Here is an 18,537-nt window from a genome sequence, read left to right on the forward strand (position 1 = left end):
ATATATATATATATATATATATATATACATATATACACACACATATATATATATGTATATATATATGTATATATTTGTTTGTATATATATATATATATATATGTATGTATATGCACATACATGCATGTATGTATGTATGTGCATATATGTATATACATATGTATATAAAAAGAGACACACACAACGAGATAATAAGTGGAGTGGTGAGAATGAAGTAAGCGTTGAGGACTTAAGACACAAAAGAATAACGCTAAACAGAGACTTACCTGTTGGCGTTAAGTATGTCGATTAAAAACAGAACTCTTTTGCTGTAAGTAAATGGTTAAGAAAATGTGGCTTTGGTGACGGAAGTGTTGAGTGACATAAAACATTTCTTATCCAGTGATATGTATGTGTGCGTTTCTCTGTGTGTGTGTGTGTGTGTGTGGAGAGGTTTGCATATAGGCATGTATGGGTTGGAATCATTGGCTTCAAGGAAAAGGCATGTTGTATCTTGAAGACTAATTTGGCCAATGTTTATTATTATTGTTGTTGTTGTTATTATCATTATTATTATTATTATTACTATTATTATTATTGTTGTTATTTTTATTATTATTATTATTACTATTACTATTGCCATTGTTGTTGTTGTGGTTGTTGTTGTTCTTTCGGTTTTTGACACTGAGATGGTACTTTACAGGCTCTAGATTCTGTTGTCTCCCCGACACCAGGTTTTGGGATTTATTTCTTTGTGTCTACTTCTCGTTTCTTTTAAAAAAATTTATGACTTGGGAACAAAAATAAAAATGCCCAATAAAGATTTAATGAATAAATAAACAAACAAATAATGAATGAATTAAAAGGAAAGAGAAGAACAATACCAGTGGTGCTGGTGGTGGTGGTGGCGGTGGTGGTGGTAGCGTCAGCGGCGGTGGTTTTGGTGGTGAAGGTGGCAGCAACGGTGATGGCGGTGGCGGTTCTAGTAGTAGTAGTAGTAGTAGCAGTAGTCAAGAATTTAAAGTAAAAGAATTCTAAACTTTGGCACAAGGCCATACATTTTGAGTTAAGGCAGTATGTCTCAACCATTTTTTGGTCTATGGACCCTTTTGATTCCTATTTTACTCTACTGGACCTTCATACCCATCCGATGTTTTAAAAAACCTTATATTTTCATAATTAAATATTATTAGGAAGTGTATAAAAAAAATTGCTAAAATATTTTTATGTGTTGTAGAAGCATAACCAATTTCTTGCGCATTAATTTTAACACACTGTTTAAGGATTTTAAAAAAGTGAAAGTTAATTGAGCAGAAGTGAAAACAGTGATATCCCATAATTTCATAAAGAAAACTGGTGAAATCCCTTAATTCTATCAAGAGAACACCCTCATTATTCCACATTAACAGACTCCTACTTGCGTGGAGGTTCATCAAGAAGAAACTCCAGTGACAATGTGGGACTAGTGATGTTTTATTTACATCATATCTTCATGGACACATATGGCAAAGCAGATTTAGTGATCCTCAAAAAATTCTTTGTGAATCTCATTTTGTGCCTCAATAATTGTTATGTTTTTTTGTAAATGTGATTGTTTTGTTCTTAGATAAAATATAATGTATAGTTTTCAACTTATGTTAAATGCAGGAGTGGCTGTGTTGTAAGTAGCTTGCTTACCAACCATATGGTTCTGGGTTCAGTTTCACTGCATGGCACCTTGGGCAAGTGTCTTCTTCTATAACCTCGGGCCAACCAAAACCTTGTGAGTAGATTTGGTGGACGGAAACTGAAAGAAGACCATCATATATACACACACACACATATATATATAATATATGTGTGTGTGTGTTTGTGTGTATGTATGTATGTACATGTGTGTGTTTGTGTGTCTGTGTTTGTTCCCCACCATCGCTTGACAACTGATGGTGGCATGTCTGCATCACTGTAACTTAGTGGTTCGGCAAAAGATACCGATAGAATAAGTACTAGGCTTACAAACAATAAGTCCTGGAGTCAATTTGTTTGACTAAAGGCAGTGCTCCAGCATGGCCACAGTCAAATGACTGAAACAAATAAAAGAATAAAGAATATGTGTGTTCTATACATTGGTTATGTAGTCTCAAGAGAAATTTTCTTCATTGATGAAATGTGTAAAAACATATTGCACTATGAATAACATCATTGAATTGTAAGACACATGTGTTTCTGAATTGTTATGCCTCATCAGTTACGAATACCGAATCTTTCATATAGAGCAGTGAAAGGCTGATTTGATATTTATAGCTGATGAAGTGTAACAATGCAGAAATGTATACAACCTATGACTTAATGAGATCATTCATAACCCAATGTGTTTCCACACATGCTGGTGCCACATAAAAGGCACCCATGCCATCATCACTTGAAAATTACCACGTAAAATGTACCAGTCCCAGCATCACATAAAATGCATCTGTGCTAGTGTCATGTAAAAAAGCACTTGTGCTGGTACCATGTAAAAAAACACCCATGCTGGGGTGATGTGGAAAGTACCCATGACGACACCACATTAAAAAGTACCCGTGACACTGCCACATAAAAAGCACACATGCTGGCATCATGTAAAAAGCACCTGGCCACCATTACATGAAAAAAAACACCTCATGCTGGTGCTACAAAAAAAGGACCTGTGCTGGTGCCACATAAAAGACATCAAGTGCACTCTATAAGTTGTTGGCATTAGGAGGGACATACAGCTGTAGAAACCATACCAAAACAGACAATTAGAGCCTGGTGAAGCCTTCTGGCTGGCCAGCTCCTGTCAAACTGTCTAAACCATGCTAGCATGGAAAGTGGACATTAAATGACAATGACAATTGTGATGGTGTGATGACAAGAAAATTTCTTCCTGAGACTATTTCTGCAGCAAAAAGTCTTTTCATGTCCAAATATACATGAGTATGATAGATATGATTGTATACATATGTATCTTACTCAACATTGTTTTGTACAATTCTAGTTAATTATTTCTAGTTAGCTCTTTTTGATACACCCTGCATTGAATATGTTAAATAACTTAACTACAATACATGTGTTCACTTATTAGAATATTATATTCTTTAAACCATAATAAATAATACACAACAGTAAAACAATAAAACAATTTACCAAGCAACAAAGCATATCAATAATGTATGCTTTCCATATGGTATTTTTTTTCTTTATTTTCTTCATGAAGCATCCTAATTGGTATAATTAATTTTCTTTGCCTTTCTGTCAACTCTTATTAAATCATCTAACTCCAACTTTGTTACCTTAAACAACAGTTTATTAATCATATCACAAATGTATATAGATTACTAAACTAACAATGTACTTTCAGAGTTTAGTTGTGTCTTCAATTATATTAATGGCTTTATAATACCTATAATATGTTTTGTTGTACTTATTTCATTGTCACTTAATCTTAGATAAATGTTATATAGGCTCACTATTTCACTTCGTTAATTTCTACATTTTATATTTGTGTTCTTTACATTCATCAATGTCGGTTGTATATATGTATGCATGTATATCTACATAGATTCACACATATAAATATGTGTGTATGTGTATGCATATATATATATATATATATATATATATATATATATATATATATATATATATATAAATAGATAGATAGATAGATAGATAGATAGATAGATAGATACACACAGACAACCACATACTCACACATACACACACGAGTATATATATATATATATATATAATAGTAATAATAATAATAATAATAATACAAATAACATGTATGTATGTATGTATGTATGTGTATATGACTGTGTGAGTAAGAAACTTGCTTTCTAATCACAAGGTAATAAGTTCAGTCCACAGTATGGCACTGACCTCACCTGTGTTAGTGCCATATAAAAAGCACTAAGTCCACTCTGCTGAGTGGTTGGAGTTAGAAAGGGCATCCAGGTGTAAGAATCCTGCTAAAACAGTCACAGAAGTCTGGTGCAGGCTTCTGCCTGGCTGCTTCTTGTGAAACCGTCCCACCCATGCTAACATTGAAGGCAGATGTTAAACGATGATGATGATGATGATGTACATACATATGTCTACTAAACACCATTTTAAAATCGTGATTACTTGTGTGTACATTTGTAAATTTGTGTGTGTGTGTCATGTCCTATAACTGTCTATCTCTCTCTACTTTTGTAGGGTCTTCCCTGTTGCTGTCACATATTGTGAGATTTTAAAATTATGTCAAAATTTTCAAATTTGGTACATTGAAATAATTTTCCATATTAAATTTTATTTTATTATTTATTTGTTCTTAACATCCAGTTGAATTATAGGCAAATTAGATTTCAACAAAAAATTATAATGGGACCCCCAGGGAGGGGGTGCTGTAGACATGTCATCGATGTTATCCAAGGAATAGGCAAAAGTCGATACAGCTTAGCACCGATGACCTCACAACTGATTTCTACAGCTGAAGAAGGAACTGGAGCAACACATTGCCCCCATCCAAGAATCGAACTCACTACATCATGATTGTGAGCCCAATGCTCTAACCACTGAGCCACAGAAGTTACAGTTGCTGTTGTAGAACTATAAATATTTACATCCATCATGTGAACCAATCAATAATATCTTAAGATTTATTGACAGATCTTCACAACTGTCATTGACATGGCAAAGGATCCTGTTAGAAATTAGAACAAAACATTTCTGCCACCACCCACCCAACCCCCGCCACTTCCTACATCTCAGTTCCAATGCTTCTAATTCCCTGCAACCTTTTCTGTTTCCCTGCTGTTTTCTGTGTTCCAGTAACACATGTGATAAATTACACTTAACTTTTCTTTCTGACTTGTTTTGCTACGTCCAGATACTTATCAATCATTTTTATTTATTCACTTATTTTTTTATTTGTTTCAGTCGCTTGACGGCGACCATGCTGGAGCACCGCCTTTAGCCAAACAAATCAACCCCAAGACTTATTCTTTGTAAGCCTAGTATTTATTATATCGGTCCCTTTTGCCAAACCATTAAGTTACAGGGGCATGAACACACTAACATCAGTTGTCAAACGATGGTGGTGGGCACAAACACATACACCCAAACATACACACACACACATATATATATGACAGGCTTCTTTCAGTTTCCATCTTCCAAATCCACTCATAAGGCTTTGGTTGGCCCTCGGCTATAGTAGAAGACACTTGTCTAAGGTGCCACGCAGTGGGACTAAACCTGAAACAATGTGGTTGGGAAACAAGCTACTTACCACACAGCCATAAATTTTAAAACCATATAATTTGTGATCATATATTCTTTTATTTGTTTACATCTTTTAGCCCTAAGGCTGTGGCCATGCTGGGGCACTTCCAGTGTATGCTTTGCTTTGTTTTTCTTTATTATATCTTTTACTTGTTTCAGTCACTGGACTACAGCCATGCCAGAATACAGCCTTAAAATAAAAGATGGCTCCCCAGATACTCTTATGGTACAACCCCCCTCTATCCCCCTACAATTTATACTCTCCCCAGCCCCACTTTTGCCTGTGGGCAGACCCTCTCTCTCTCTCTCACTCTGACTGTCTCTATCTTTCTCTCTAACTCTCCCCTCCTCCCATTCCTTGCCCTATTGGGATAGCCAAGTGTCTTCTCTATAGTAAGATAACTAGCTCTGTCCCTCTGTTAAACTCTAAACTCTCACCTGGCTCACAGCTATTTTCTCCAGTACCACTCCCTCCCTCACCTGAGAAGTCTTTGTCTTTCAAGCTACTTTGCGACCCCAATGGTGCCACATAATAAGCACCCAGTACACTCTGTAAAATGGTTGGCATTAGAAAGGCCATCCAGCCATAGAAACCATGCCAAAACAGACAAATGGAGCCTGCCAATATATATATATATATATATATATATATATATATATATATATATATATATATATGTATGTGTGTGTATATGTTAGTGTGTCTGTGTCCCCCCCCCCCAACATCGCTTGACAACCGATGCTGGTGTGTTTACGTCCCCGTAACCTAGCAGTTCGGCAAAAGAGACTGATAGAATAAGTACTAGTCTTACAAAAAATAAGGTCTGGGGTCGATTTGCTTGACTAAAGGTGGTGCTCCAGCATGGCCACAGTCAAATGACTGAAACAAGTTAAAGAGTTAAACAGTGTGTGTGTAACTTCAGTAATAGGGAAGTATGAAAATCTGACTCGACTTTTTTGCATTACCGAAACGAAAACTGAATGCGTCATTCAAACTTTTACATTCGTGAGAAAAATATTTCTCAATGACATTAATTATCGAACTTTATCCGAGAGGAAGAATGTGATTGTATCACACACAGTACTAACACACAAAGTATGTAAAATTATGGGTGGCGGGGAATCAAATATAAAAAATTAGAGGGGTGCATAATTTGTCGATTTTGAAGCAACCGCTTTTTCCTTTCGGTAATTCAAGAAAACCAAGTCAGATTTGCTCCCAATTTTAATTACTCCGTTTTCATCCTATTTTTACTTGATACAAAATATAATTTGGGGGCATGACTATCTAAATATTACTAACTAGAATGGTTTGTGAATAGATGTCTATATGGAGTGATATCTATTTGTTTAGTAAACATATTTAGTTTCGATGTGAACAGAGTCGCTAATGGTATGCAAAGCTCAGCAAACAAACGTCAAAATAACATTTTTATTTTGATTGCAACGTTGCAACACATAACAAAATCTTCAATAAAGGCAGCACGCACTCCAACAAAAACCTAAGACTCAATGATTAGAGCCAAACTGAACGGTGCGCGCACATACACACTCACAACACTAAAGTAGTTATCCTATAAAGAGCATCATAAACAGATGGATATGTCTGTAGAGGGATGTGCGTGTCGTTTATTATATATTTTTCGTTAGCCCTTGTCTTTTCGTTTTATATAGTTTCGTCACAATTCGTTCTTTTCATCGTTCAATCAAGAGACCCCGTCTTTTTTTGCATTTATTTTCATGGTCACTCATTTAAACCCCCCAGCAGCATTTTGCTGTTGACGCTGTCAAATTGAACAATATTATCGATAAGGCATCAAAATTGTGATGATTTTTAGTTGATAATTGATAAGGGATAAGCATGTTCACGTCCTTTGTATGTATTTTCCCCTGTTTTCCGTATATTTCTTCATCGTTCTCTGGTGTGGCCTACATTTCTCCCTAATTACTGTAAATGTGTTGCATACTAAATTATGGCACGAACAACCTTCCGTAAATAATTTTTGGCAATTAATTTTTCGTAGTTGATTTAGATACATGCAAACTCCCAAATAATTAACAGTAGTAAATTTAATAGATTTCCTTTTGCTTCTTCTTTTCTAAAAAAAGAGGAAATAATTGATTTTTAAAACTCTTCTCGAGCAAGAGATCATTTTACTTCGTGAATTAGGAATTAAAACTGACGAAGCTTGGAATAGTCCATTTTATAATATTCGGTTGACAACATACAAATATGAAGACATTAGTTACATTTTAGACAAACACGTAGCTACGTATTAAAATTATGTATAGATGCACTAGCTCTTTTCTTTTTATCGATTATCGATAATCTAGTTTCCTCATCAGCAACTACCTTAAATAGTGGGTGTGTAATACAAAAAAAATCAAGAACATGGCGAGGAACGTTTATTTAAATTTTTCGAATATCAATCACAAATGTTGTAATCAGTAAAAATATTAATGGTATACATCAGAAATTTTGAAAAGCATTAGTAATATTAAGAATAATAAGGTAAAATAACGAACATAATTTCAATCGGGGGATGTAGCTCAGTGGTAGAGCGTTCGCTTTGCATGCGAAAGGCCCCGGGTTCGATCCCCGGCATCTCCAGAATATTTTTTGCGTTGGATTATAAAATTTATTTGATTTTTCATTCTACTTCGTGCTAAAGTCATTGATTTTGTTACCTTACTTCTTTGAGTCGTTGGAATGCGACCGTGCTGGGGCACCAACTTAAAGGATTTAGCTGAACAAATTATTTTTAAAGTCTGGTATTTATTCTATTGATGCTTATTGCCGAACCGCTAAGTTACAGAGACATAAACAAGCCAACACCAGTTATCAGTTGTTGGTGGTGGGGAACAAACACACAGGCTTACACATTAACGTACATACAGTTTCTGTCTACCAAATTCACTCACAAGGCCTTGGTTAACGTAGGCCTATAGTAGACCAAAGTGACGTCCAGTGAGACTGAATCTAAAACCATGTGATTGCAAAGCTTTCTAATTACACAATCATACCTGCGCCTATGAACTTGTATATAGACCTTTTTATTATGAGGTGCATTATTTTCCATTTTAAATCAATTTTTACAATTAAATACTGACGGCTTTTTAAACAAAACTTCAGATTTTTTGTGCATTGTAAGACAGTGATTGGGAAGAAAGCTTGTCTCTGTAGTAAAATGTTAAATCTCTTCATCAGAAGTGTTATGATAATGAACACTACTAGACAGCTGTCTTGTACTATTTATCTATTCTCTATGACCATTAAAGCCAATATACCTGTAACATTGATACTCATTAAGACTTTTTTTCTGTTAAAGAACTGCTTCGCTCTTCTAAAATTTCTCTTTCCACTGAGACACAAACCATGCTATCTCCAGTCAGGACATCTTAATGAACCCGGTGCTGCCATTTATTCGTGTATGGAATTCATCTGCAGTGTCATCTTTATGACACTGGCTGGAAGTTAGTCAAACTTGCTTCAACGTTGGACAGCCATATCTTCTGCTCAGTATCTGTTTTAGCAGTGAAGGTACGTGGCTTAGGGGTTTGAAGTATTTGGTTCGTGATTTTAAGGTCGTAAGTTCAATACCCTGTGGTGCTTGTGTCCTTGAACAAGACACTTTATTTCACACTGTTCCAGTCTGCTCAGCTGGCAAAACTGAATTGTACCTGTAATTCAAAGGGCCAGTCTTGTTACATTCTGTGTCACACTGAATCTCCCTGAGAACTATGTTAAGGGTACACGTGTCAACTGGAACCCTCATCATCATAACCGGCAGAGTGCCAGTTTTCATCTGTCTGGATATTACCAGCCCCCTTTTTCCTCTTCATTACCTCCAGCCATTCACTCATCCATAATATATCCAAGTCCAATGCAGACTGCGAGTATAAGACGGTGTGGGTTGTCTAGGTTCATAATGTGTTCACTATTCCTCAGAATTAACAAAACAGGAACAATATCAAGTGTAATTTCACCGACATGGTCATTGTTTTCCAAAAAGTAATTCATTATTCTGTTAAATCGCCTTCTTTCGGCGTTGTTGTATATTCCATAAGGAGTGATCCTACACTAGTAAATTCTAACGTTTACCTCAGCATAATGACATAATCCATTTCTGTAGTAAAGGGAAATAACCAATGCTATAGTCAGCGAATGGTTATTTCCCTTTATAAATATTTACTTCCTTCAGTCCTAGTTTGTGATTGCTAACATCTCTGCCATAATTTTACAAAATATTGTGTCGCATTCTCACCATTTAAATGGCAGTTGACAACCATTATTTGAACGAATGAATAACTGCAAATATTTTCTCACGAAACCTTTGGTGTCGGGCCATTGATCTCTATTAAAAGAATATTTATCCACCTATGTGATGCTGAACCCATTTCTTCCAGTTCATCACAAACACACACACATAGACATGCTTTACAATATAGTATGATATGATGATTTGACTGCTATTTTCAAGCAAGTCAAGAGAGGCAGTGTGAGGGTCAGAAATTTAGGGTTATTTTTTTTTTTTGCAATGACAGTGATTTTGTTGCAGCAACAAACTGTCTCTCACCTGTCCTAACAGTCTTTCATTTTGTGTGTGTCAATGTACAGGTCATCTGTTTGTGTGCACTACTTTGTGTTCTTAGCAATTTATTGTGGAAAAATTGCGAGCGCATTTGGTCATTTGGTTTCCAACCTGCGGCATTTGAGATATTCAGAGGGACAAGGCTACTAATCGCAATGTCGTATTACCATGTGACAATAGTTAAATTAAAACACAGTTGTCTCCCTTACCGGTGTCACCTTAAAATATCTTCTCCTTTAAAAATGTTCTGATAAGAATTTTCATCCTTCTGCGAAGTTAAATATGAAATATTCGCCAGAATTTGCTGTTTTGCAAAGCACTTTTCAATTGTTTAAGAAATTTGTTGAGTATAGATTTTGTTTATTCTCCCAAATCATTATTTTGATGTTATTTGCTCTTCTTTTGCCTTGCTGTTATCGTTTATCCACTTCGGTTGTCTTTTTAGTTTTTACATAAAATTGACTTCTTTTTAAAATCTTTATCAAAAGTTGAAAGCATATATTCCGATAGAAAATATGATATTGAAGAAGATGGAGAATAAAGCATATATGTATGAATTTGTTTCTAAAGTTTAAATAAATCTGTCTACAAAACAAACAATTACTTTATTTACACAAAATTAACCGCTCGAATTACACGTGTGAATTGTTTACAAAATTCTGCCCAATGAATGTTTTATGAGGAACTGACTGGAGCGGTAGAGCGTCGGAGGAAATATTTTGGTGGTATATGTTCCGGCTCTTTTCGTTCTGAGTTCAAATCCCACCTAAATCAACTTTGCCTGTCATTCTTTCATTGTCGATGGAATAAAATACCAGTGAAGTACTAGGGTCCATGATATCAACTAGCCTCTTCCTCTTAAAATTTTGCTTAAATCAGACACAATTACTGTTATTTGTTATAATGTTTTTTTTTTATTATTATTATTTAAAATAAATACATTTTCAGAAAGACCGATAGAATAAGTACTAGGCTTCCAAAGAATAAGTCCTGAGGTCGATTTGCTCGACTAAAGGCGGTGCTCCAACATGGCTGCAGTCAAATGATTGAAACAAGTAAAAGTGTAATAATAATAAGAAGAAGACTACAACAAATATTCTGTAGGCTGCAGCAAATATTCTGCTCAATACCACAGATTTGCTTGTCAGTTGTTTGACCTTAACCACTTGAGAATGTCCCTTAGTGGCTGACGATATGTGAATCTCTGATCAGGAACAGAAGTAGTGGGGGAGCATCATAGCCATGAGTCGAGAGGAATTCTTTGATGTTTGGGAACATGGACGTTTCGTTCATTATCCTTAAACAAACCCTATTCAGGGACCTTTTGAACAGGATAGGCTACTCAATCTGAAGAAAATTCTAACTGGGCCCCACCTGCAAGGTCATGTGCTGTTTATCTTGATATGAGATCACCATGTCGCGCACATATGGTTGTGATGCAGATGCCTGGTTTACCCTTATCAGACGAGTAGTCATGATGGGTATACTGGGTTTCATATATTTTACCCCAGTATCACTTTGATGGCATGTATTGCTCTCTTACTCAATAATAATAATAATAATCCTTCTCTAATCTTGGAACAAGGCCAGCAGTTTTGATTGGGGGCAGGGCTAGTTGATTACATTGACCTCCTAGTGCTCAACTGATTCTTATTTTATAGTGCTGCAAAAGGATGAAATTAAAGTCAATCTTGGCAGAATTTGAACCCAGACTGTTATGAACTGGAAGAAATACCACATAACACTTTTTCCATCACTCTAATGTTAATGTATATTTTTTGCAGATATATGTTTTTCCATCACTCTAACAATGTTTGCCAACTTGCCACCTTACTGATCCTTTCTACTATAGGTACAAGTCATACAATTTTGCAGGGGAAGGCTAGTCTTTTACATTAACTCCAGTACTTAAATGGTACTTATTTTATCGACCCCCTCCAAAAGGAATGCAAGGCTAACTCCACCTTGGCAGAAGCTTACCACTTTAATAAAAGTAATGATAATTATGAGATTGTTGCATGAGTAGTTGGGTGTATCACAACTCATCAGAAAAGATTAAAAGAGTGGAGAGAATGCAGTCAGTATAAGTCAAGCAAAGAAATATGACAATGAAATGTAGAGGTACATGCATGGTATGCAGAATAAAACATTTACAGAGTCATAAAGAGGCAAGGATCCATAGACACATCAGAAATAATGTTGGCAGATTTTGGGAAGCATGGAATTTTTGAAGAATGCATTTTGTGAACATTAATGTCATTGGATCAATCTAGTGATTTTGATGGTAAAAATTCCAAGAGAAAATCTACTAATCTGATGGATTAAATATCAGATTAGCAGCAAATTTTTGCTCACATTTACATCTTTCACTGTTAAACACACACACACACACAGAATAGATTTTTCTATAGTCTCTGTCTCCCTAATTTTACTTACAAGGCATTCTTCAACTTGAAGCTTTGGTAGAAGCCCTTCTTTTAAGGCACTGGATGGTAGAATTGAACCCAGAATGATGTGACTGCAAAGCAAACTTCTTAAACAATACAGCCATGCTAGCTCTCATTATTAAAATAATAATAATAATTTTCTACAGTAAAAAACTTAACTTCTGAATTATTTTCAAGTGTTTCTTATTTTTTTCTTATCTTTTCTCTGTTCTAGATTAAAGAATCAAATGAAGATCTATCTTCGCTTTCCAAGAAATGCTGTCAACAGTTCAGTCCTGTACTTGTTGACACAATCAATGAAGTATGCAATGGTTTGATGGCAGACAACAATTCTGGTTTTACAAAAGAACACTGGCGATTCACTTTACATTTAGTTATCTTCCTGAAACTAATTGCTCACAAACAACTGAAAGAAGAGTCTCTTTGGAACCAGATACGGGAGGAGAATGTCTCTAATGACACAGATTTGCTGGTCATTGCTCAGGCAGTATTGCCACACATTGCTCCAGTTGTGTATTTTGAATTAGTGACAAGTTGCAACTGGGAAGGATATTATATGATGGTAAGGATAATAATGCTTTCTAATTTTGGCTCAAAGCCTGAAATTTGGTGGGAGGGAGCTAGTCAATTATATCAACCCCAGTGTGAAACTGGTACTTATTTTGTTGACCTTGAAAAGATGAAAGGCAAAATCGACCTTGGCAGAATGTAAAACCAGAAGAAATGCTGCTAAGCATTTTGTCTGTTGCACAGATGAGTCTGCTAGTTTGCCATTTTCTTAATAATAACAATAATAATAATGTCTTTCTTCCCCCTTTTTTTCTATCACCTGATTTTGTAAATGAACAATCTGTTGTGTTTATTATAATGGCCTACCAATGTATACAATGAGTTTCTTTGCCCTAGGTGTCGGGAAGACACTCGGCAAGAAATGGAAACAAAATTAAAAGAAGAGGATAATAATAATGTTTTCTAATTTTGGCACAAGGCCTGAAATTTTGGGGAGGGTGGGAGCTAGTTGATTACATTGACCTCAGTGTGCAACTGCTACTTATTTTATTGACCCCACCCCCACCCCCCAAATGATGAAAAGGAAACCTTGGCAGAATTTGAACTCAGAATGTAAAACTAGAAGAAATACTGCTAAGCATTTTGTCAGTGCACTAATGGTTCTGCCAGCTCACTGCTTTGATGATGATGGTGGTGGTGATGATGATGGAGGTGGTGGTGGTGGTGATGATGATGGTGGTGGTGGTGGCAGCGTAGCACTTGCAATAATAGAATTGATTTATTGATATTCTGATTTCAGAACCTTATTCTGCTGGATGAAGCTGATATTTACAGTCTGATTAGAAAAATGTTACAGCATTGTCTGGAGGAGCCTCAATCATTAAAAGACATCCCTTTACTTTCCTCTGTTGCAATGATGGTTGCCAGGACATGTCTCCCAGAAGTTATCCTTGATGTTTCACAACCCTTAATCAAAAGAAAGTTTGGTACATCATGTTTTCTGCAAAGCCTCAAGCTGAAGTCTTTTATTGATACGATGAATGCCAACCCCAACCTATTAAATGAAATTCTTCAATGCATCAAAGAGTTACTGTTATTATCCACTTGTCATTCTACAGAATCTAAACCAAATCCTGGCATTGCTGATGTTTCTCAGACTGATGGTCTTTTCTTTCATCTCGCATGTCTCTGGGTCTCCTTCTGCAGCACACACTATGATATTCATGTCAAACTTATTGACCTTACGAATGACATGGCTGTGCAAGAAGTAAGGGAGATGGCATATCCTGATGTTGCACAAAATGTATCCCAGTATTTACAAAAGGAAAATGATTTAGAATCACTTATGGAAATGGATAGCTCTGTAAATGAGTTCTTTCAGAAAATCCCATCTCTTTTTGAATTTAATAGCTGCATTTCTACACCTCCAGATCCCAGACTGCTCATAGAAAACATCTATTTGTATTTAAAATGGAGAGCAGAACTTGAAAATCCTAAACCCTTACAAGATTTTGACATATTTTCTGTTGATAAATGTAGTGACATTTTCCATTCTCTTCTGACAAAACTTACTGGTAGAAACACTTTGGAAGAAGAATCTCCAGAACATTTGAGACACGTTGAGTTTATTTCTCAGTATTTTGGCCAGAACATGGACTCATTGTCATCCTCTGATAACAAGCAATTTCTAAACTTAGATCCTCCATCTGTTGAGAGAAACCCCTCAGGTAAGGCGCCTTTATGCTTAATTTCTTATATTTAACCTCTTAAAAAGAAATAGTTGAGTTGATGGACCTCTAGTCTATGGCAAATGGGTTCAAATCCTATTAGAGTCATAAACACATTTTACTTCCTTCACCTGTTTTCATCTTTTGTTTGCTGTAAATGTGAATGATATATATGTATGGATGGATTTAAATATATCATCATCGTTGTTGTTTAACGTCTGCTTTCCATGCTGGCATGGGTTGGACAGGCATATTTGTATGTGTAAAAAAATTTCCTTTTATTGCTCTAGAAATGCTCCTTATTCTTAAATAAACTGAATAAGATCAATAAATAATTTTTTTCCTCAATTTGATGATTTAAGCATTAGAGGCTTAAATTCTTTCACTTCAAAATTTTTTTCCATCTCTTCCTAACATTTTTACAGATGTTTTTCTTGAGATGTTTGCAAACAGAAAAATTGACGATTGGAAAGATGAGAGGTAAATTATTTATGTTTTAATATTTTTTTAAAATAAAAATTAAGGAATTGTAATTAAATAACTGATGGGTTTATCACAGTTCAAATAGTTCAGCAATGGAACATCTGATGTATATTTGGCTAGTGTTTATCTTAGAAAATGAAACATCTGTTTATCTTATTAAGCCTCCAGGATAAGTCCCTGATAATTTGATGCAGATCCTCTTCAATTGTTGCTTGAAAATACGACATGACTTTTTGGTACCCCTAATATCTAAGTGTTGTATTGTTTAATTTTTATATTTCCTAGATTTTTTGAATATGTAAATACACACAAAAATTTGCTGTCTCAGAAAAAGCAACTGTTGTCCTTGTGGGAAGGCATATGTTGGTTGGCTTCCCTAAACGAAGAAAGAACAGTCACAGAGAAGTATCTGCAGGTATGTATTATTACTTGATGGAATCATTGGAGTGTCAGACAAAATGCTTTGTTCCAGCTCTTTACATTCTGAGTTCAGATCCTACCAAGGTCAGCTTAGCCTTTTATCCTCCTGGGGTCAAGGATATCAAGTAATCCCCTCCTCTTAAAATTGTTGACCTTGTGCTAAAATCAAGATGTATTATTATTATTGAGTGAGAGAGCAGTGCATGCCATCAAGGGGTACAAATATACAAAACCCAATATACCCATCACAACTACCCGTCTGATAAGGGTACACCAGGCACATGCATCACAACCATATGTGCGTAACATGGTGATCTCATATCGGATTAAACAGTGCATGACCTTGCAGTTGAAGCCCAGTTAGAATTTTCTTCAGGTAGAGTAGTGCATCCTGCTCAAAAGGTCCTTGAATAAGGTTTGTTTTAAGGATGATGAACAAAACACCCATGCTTCCAGAGGTGAATTATTCAAACCTCAAAGAATTCCTCTCAACACGTGGCTATGATGCTCCCCCACTACTTCTGCTCATGATCAGAGATGTACACATTGTCAGCCAATAAGGGTGTTAAGGTCAAACAACTGACAAGCAAATCTGTGGTATTGAGCAGAATATTTGCTGTGGCCCATCGTTTATATCAAGATAAAATTATGTACATGATATCACTTCCAATCAGTTAAGATCAGAAGCCATGGGAGCCACTGTCTGGTACTGTATCAGGGCATTTATTATTATTATTAAGGCAGAGAGAGAGCTGTCAGAATCGTTAGCACACCAGGCAAAATGCTTAGCGGCATCTCATCCATCTTTATGTTCTGAGTTCAAATTCCTCCGAGGTCGACTTTGCCTTTCATCCTTTCAGGACTGATAAAATAAATACCAGTTGGGCACTAGGGTCGATGTAATCGACTCATTCCTTCCCCCAAAATTTCTGCCCTTGTGGCAAAATTTGAAACCATTATTATTGGCAACCTTTCTAGTGCTGGTGTCTTGATAAACTGCACCTGTCACAACCTATGAAGTGGTTGGTGATAGAAAGAGCATCCAGCAATAGAAATCATCATCATTTTAACGTTTGCTTTTCCATGTTTGCAAGGGTCAGACGAAATTTGTCAAGGCAGATTTTTTTACAGCTGGAGGCTCTTCCAGTCACCAACTGGCTTCTGTTTCCAAGCAAGGTGATATTTCCCTATGGCTGGACATGCTTTTACGAAAAACTGGAAGGGCATCCACCCATAGAAACCATGCCAAAGCAGACAGTAAATCTTAGTGCAGTCTTCTTACTTCTGTTAAATCGTCCAGCCCATGCCAGCATAGAAAAGGGACATTAAATGATGATTGTACCGATGTCAATACAATCAGTTATATCCTCCCCTCTCCTCAAAATTTGTGGCTCTGTGTTGGTAACCAACGTATTTCTGTTATTTTCCATTTCTTCTTTCAAGGTGTTGCTGGATGCTTTTGCTTCCCTTCCGTCATTTCTGCAAGATGACATCATTTGCCAAACTTACCTTGCTGTAGATCAAGAAGAAAATAGACCCTGGTGGCGAAGAATGTCTAATTTCAGGCAGCCATTCACAATGGAATTGAATAAACTCACTGAAATTAAAGACATGAAGGTTACAACTTCTATATTTCTTAATTTTGCTGTGTTTTTCCTGCATTCTTTTCGGGCTTTTTTATTCAATCTAATTTTTCTATATTCACTTTCATCCTCTTCTACTCTGGCTTGGTTGCATAATTCTTAAAAGCAGAAGATATTTGTAAGAATCCTTGGACTTATCTCTTAGATAGCTAGTGTTCCCATATTTGTTGTTGATGTTGTTAATTAACCCTTGATCCTCTTTGATCGTTAAACGATGATGATGATGATGATGATGATTCATCAGTTGCTGCTTGTCTCTATTCTTTCTCTTTCTTCAAAAATTTGTGGAATGTTGGGCCTCACAGAGGCAATGACAAGAGACCATAACCTTTGGAGATATGCTGTGATATGCTGTGAAGACCTGGCAAGTAAAGTGATATCACAGCCATAGCCTATACCAGTGTTGCATAACCAGCCCATTTAAAAAGTGCCTTTGAAACGTCAGGCGACACACCGTGCTTGAGGAGACCTGTTGAGTCAAGTAAAATCAAATTAAAAAATCACAACCAGAATCTCAATCAAATTGAAATCAAAATGGAAATTGTAGTTGTGGCTGATGCCAGTGCCACCTGACTGGCTCCCCGTGCCAGTGGCACGAAAAAAGCACGATCCAAGCATGGATGGTGTTCAGTTTTTAAGTGCAGGTTTTTTGGGGATTTTTTTTTTTTTTTTGACAAAGGAGACGACTATTTTTCTCTGCTACTGTTGACTCTTTTGTGTTTATCCTTTCAGATTCCTTACAAAATTTCCCAATATGCTTTGTTGGATATCGAATCAATAATAAAGATCTCCGTTGCCACTGCTCTCAGAAATCCCAAACAAATGGATGTCATCATTAAAGTAAGACTGTAAAACTTAATTCTTACAGCACCATTCCTTATACAAAGCTCAAGTGTTCCCTGAACTGCTTTAGACACACAAATATATAAACCATTTTGGTACATTTCTGCTGAAATACTCTGCCTTTATTTCAATTAATTTTTTTAAAGTAATTAAGAATTTAGTAAAATAATTTTGTCATTATTGAGCTGGTTTTTGAACATAAATTGATATGAAATTTTGATGACAGGTTCTCATTTAGAATTTTTAGAAACATGAAGTTTGTATCATAGAACCATGGGTGATCTAGCTGAGTTTGTACCAAGAGTTAATAGACATACAGCAGTCTTTTTTTTTTTCTTGAACAGATTGGCTCTTTTTACTTCCCAGCACAAATGTGGTGGGCCAGGAAAGTGAACATTTAAAGAAAATCCATCTTTCATTTTTATTTTACTCCTTTATTTTCAGATGTTGCAGCTGTTACCAAATTCTTGCAAGTCTAAGAAACGTTATACAACCATTGAAGATGAAGAACTACTATCACAGAGTCTTCTTGGTTCTCAGCTATTTGAAATTATCTCCTCGGAACCAATGGATGAAAAACAGCAAAATACTTACATTAAACTTCTGCAGCAGCTCTTAACAG

At 35.9% G+C, this 18,537-nt stretch overlaps 2 protein-coding genes and 1 non-coding gene across 4 annotated transcripts in view; 2 read left to right on the forward strand and 1 right to left on the reverse strand.

Moving 5' to 3' along the window:
- Nucleotides 1-478, reverse strand: part of LOC106874963 (putative methyltransferase NSUN7) — a 40,117-nt gene extending 39,639 nt beyond the window's left edge. Inside the window, exon 1 of the mRNA XM_014922889.2 lies at nt 267-478. The gene's annotated coding sequence lies outside the window, so the exon portion shown is untranslated. The remainder of the gene's footprint in view (nt 1-266) is intronic.
- A 7,311-nt stretch (nt 479-7,789) lies between these two features.
- Trnaa-ugc (transfer RNA alanine (anticodon UGC)) lies at nt 7,790-7,861 on the forward strand. The gene has a single exon. It is a non-coding gene; the product is annotated as a tRNA-Ala (tRNA).
- Nucleotides 7,862-9,484: 1,623 nt separating this feature from the next.
- LOC106875016 (uncharacterized) overlaps nt 9,485-18,537 on the forward strand; it is a 15,429-nt gene continuing 6,376 nt past the window's right edge. The window contains exons 1-8 of one of the 2 annotated variants that reach the window (XM_014922969.2): nt 9,485-10,184; nt 12,504-12,851; nt 13,599-14,526; nt 14,952-15,006; nt 15,295-15,424; nt 16,873-17,046; nt 17,805-17,912; nt 18,360-18,536. In XM_014922969.2, coding sequence (XP_014778455.1) covers nt 10,125-10,184; nt 12,504-12,851; nt 13,599-14,526; nt 14,952-15,006; nt 15,295-15,424; nt 16,873-17,046; nt 17,805-17,912; nt 18,360-18,536 — 1,980 coding nt within the window. In that variant the 5' untranslated portion in view covers nt 9,485-10,124. Of the gene's footprint in view, nt 10,185-10,288; nt 10,393-12,503; nt 12,852-13,598; nt 14,527-14,951; nt 15,007-15,294; nt 15,425-16,872; nt 17,047-17,804; nt 17,913-18,359; nt 18,537 lie in introns of those variants that run through there. The other variant, XM_052969937.1, reaches the window with a different exon arrangement.

This window comes from Octopus bimaculoides, chromosome 8 (genome assembly GCF_001194135.2).
Source record: "Octopus bimaculoides isolate UCB-OBI-ISO-001 chromosome 8, ASM119413v2, whole genome shotgun sequence".
Classification (NCBI taxonomy): domain Eukaryota; kingdom Metazoa; phylum Mollusca; class Cephalopoda; order Octopoda; family Octopodidae; genus Octopus; species Octopus bimaculoides.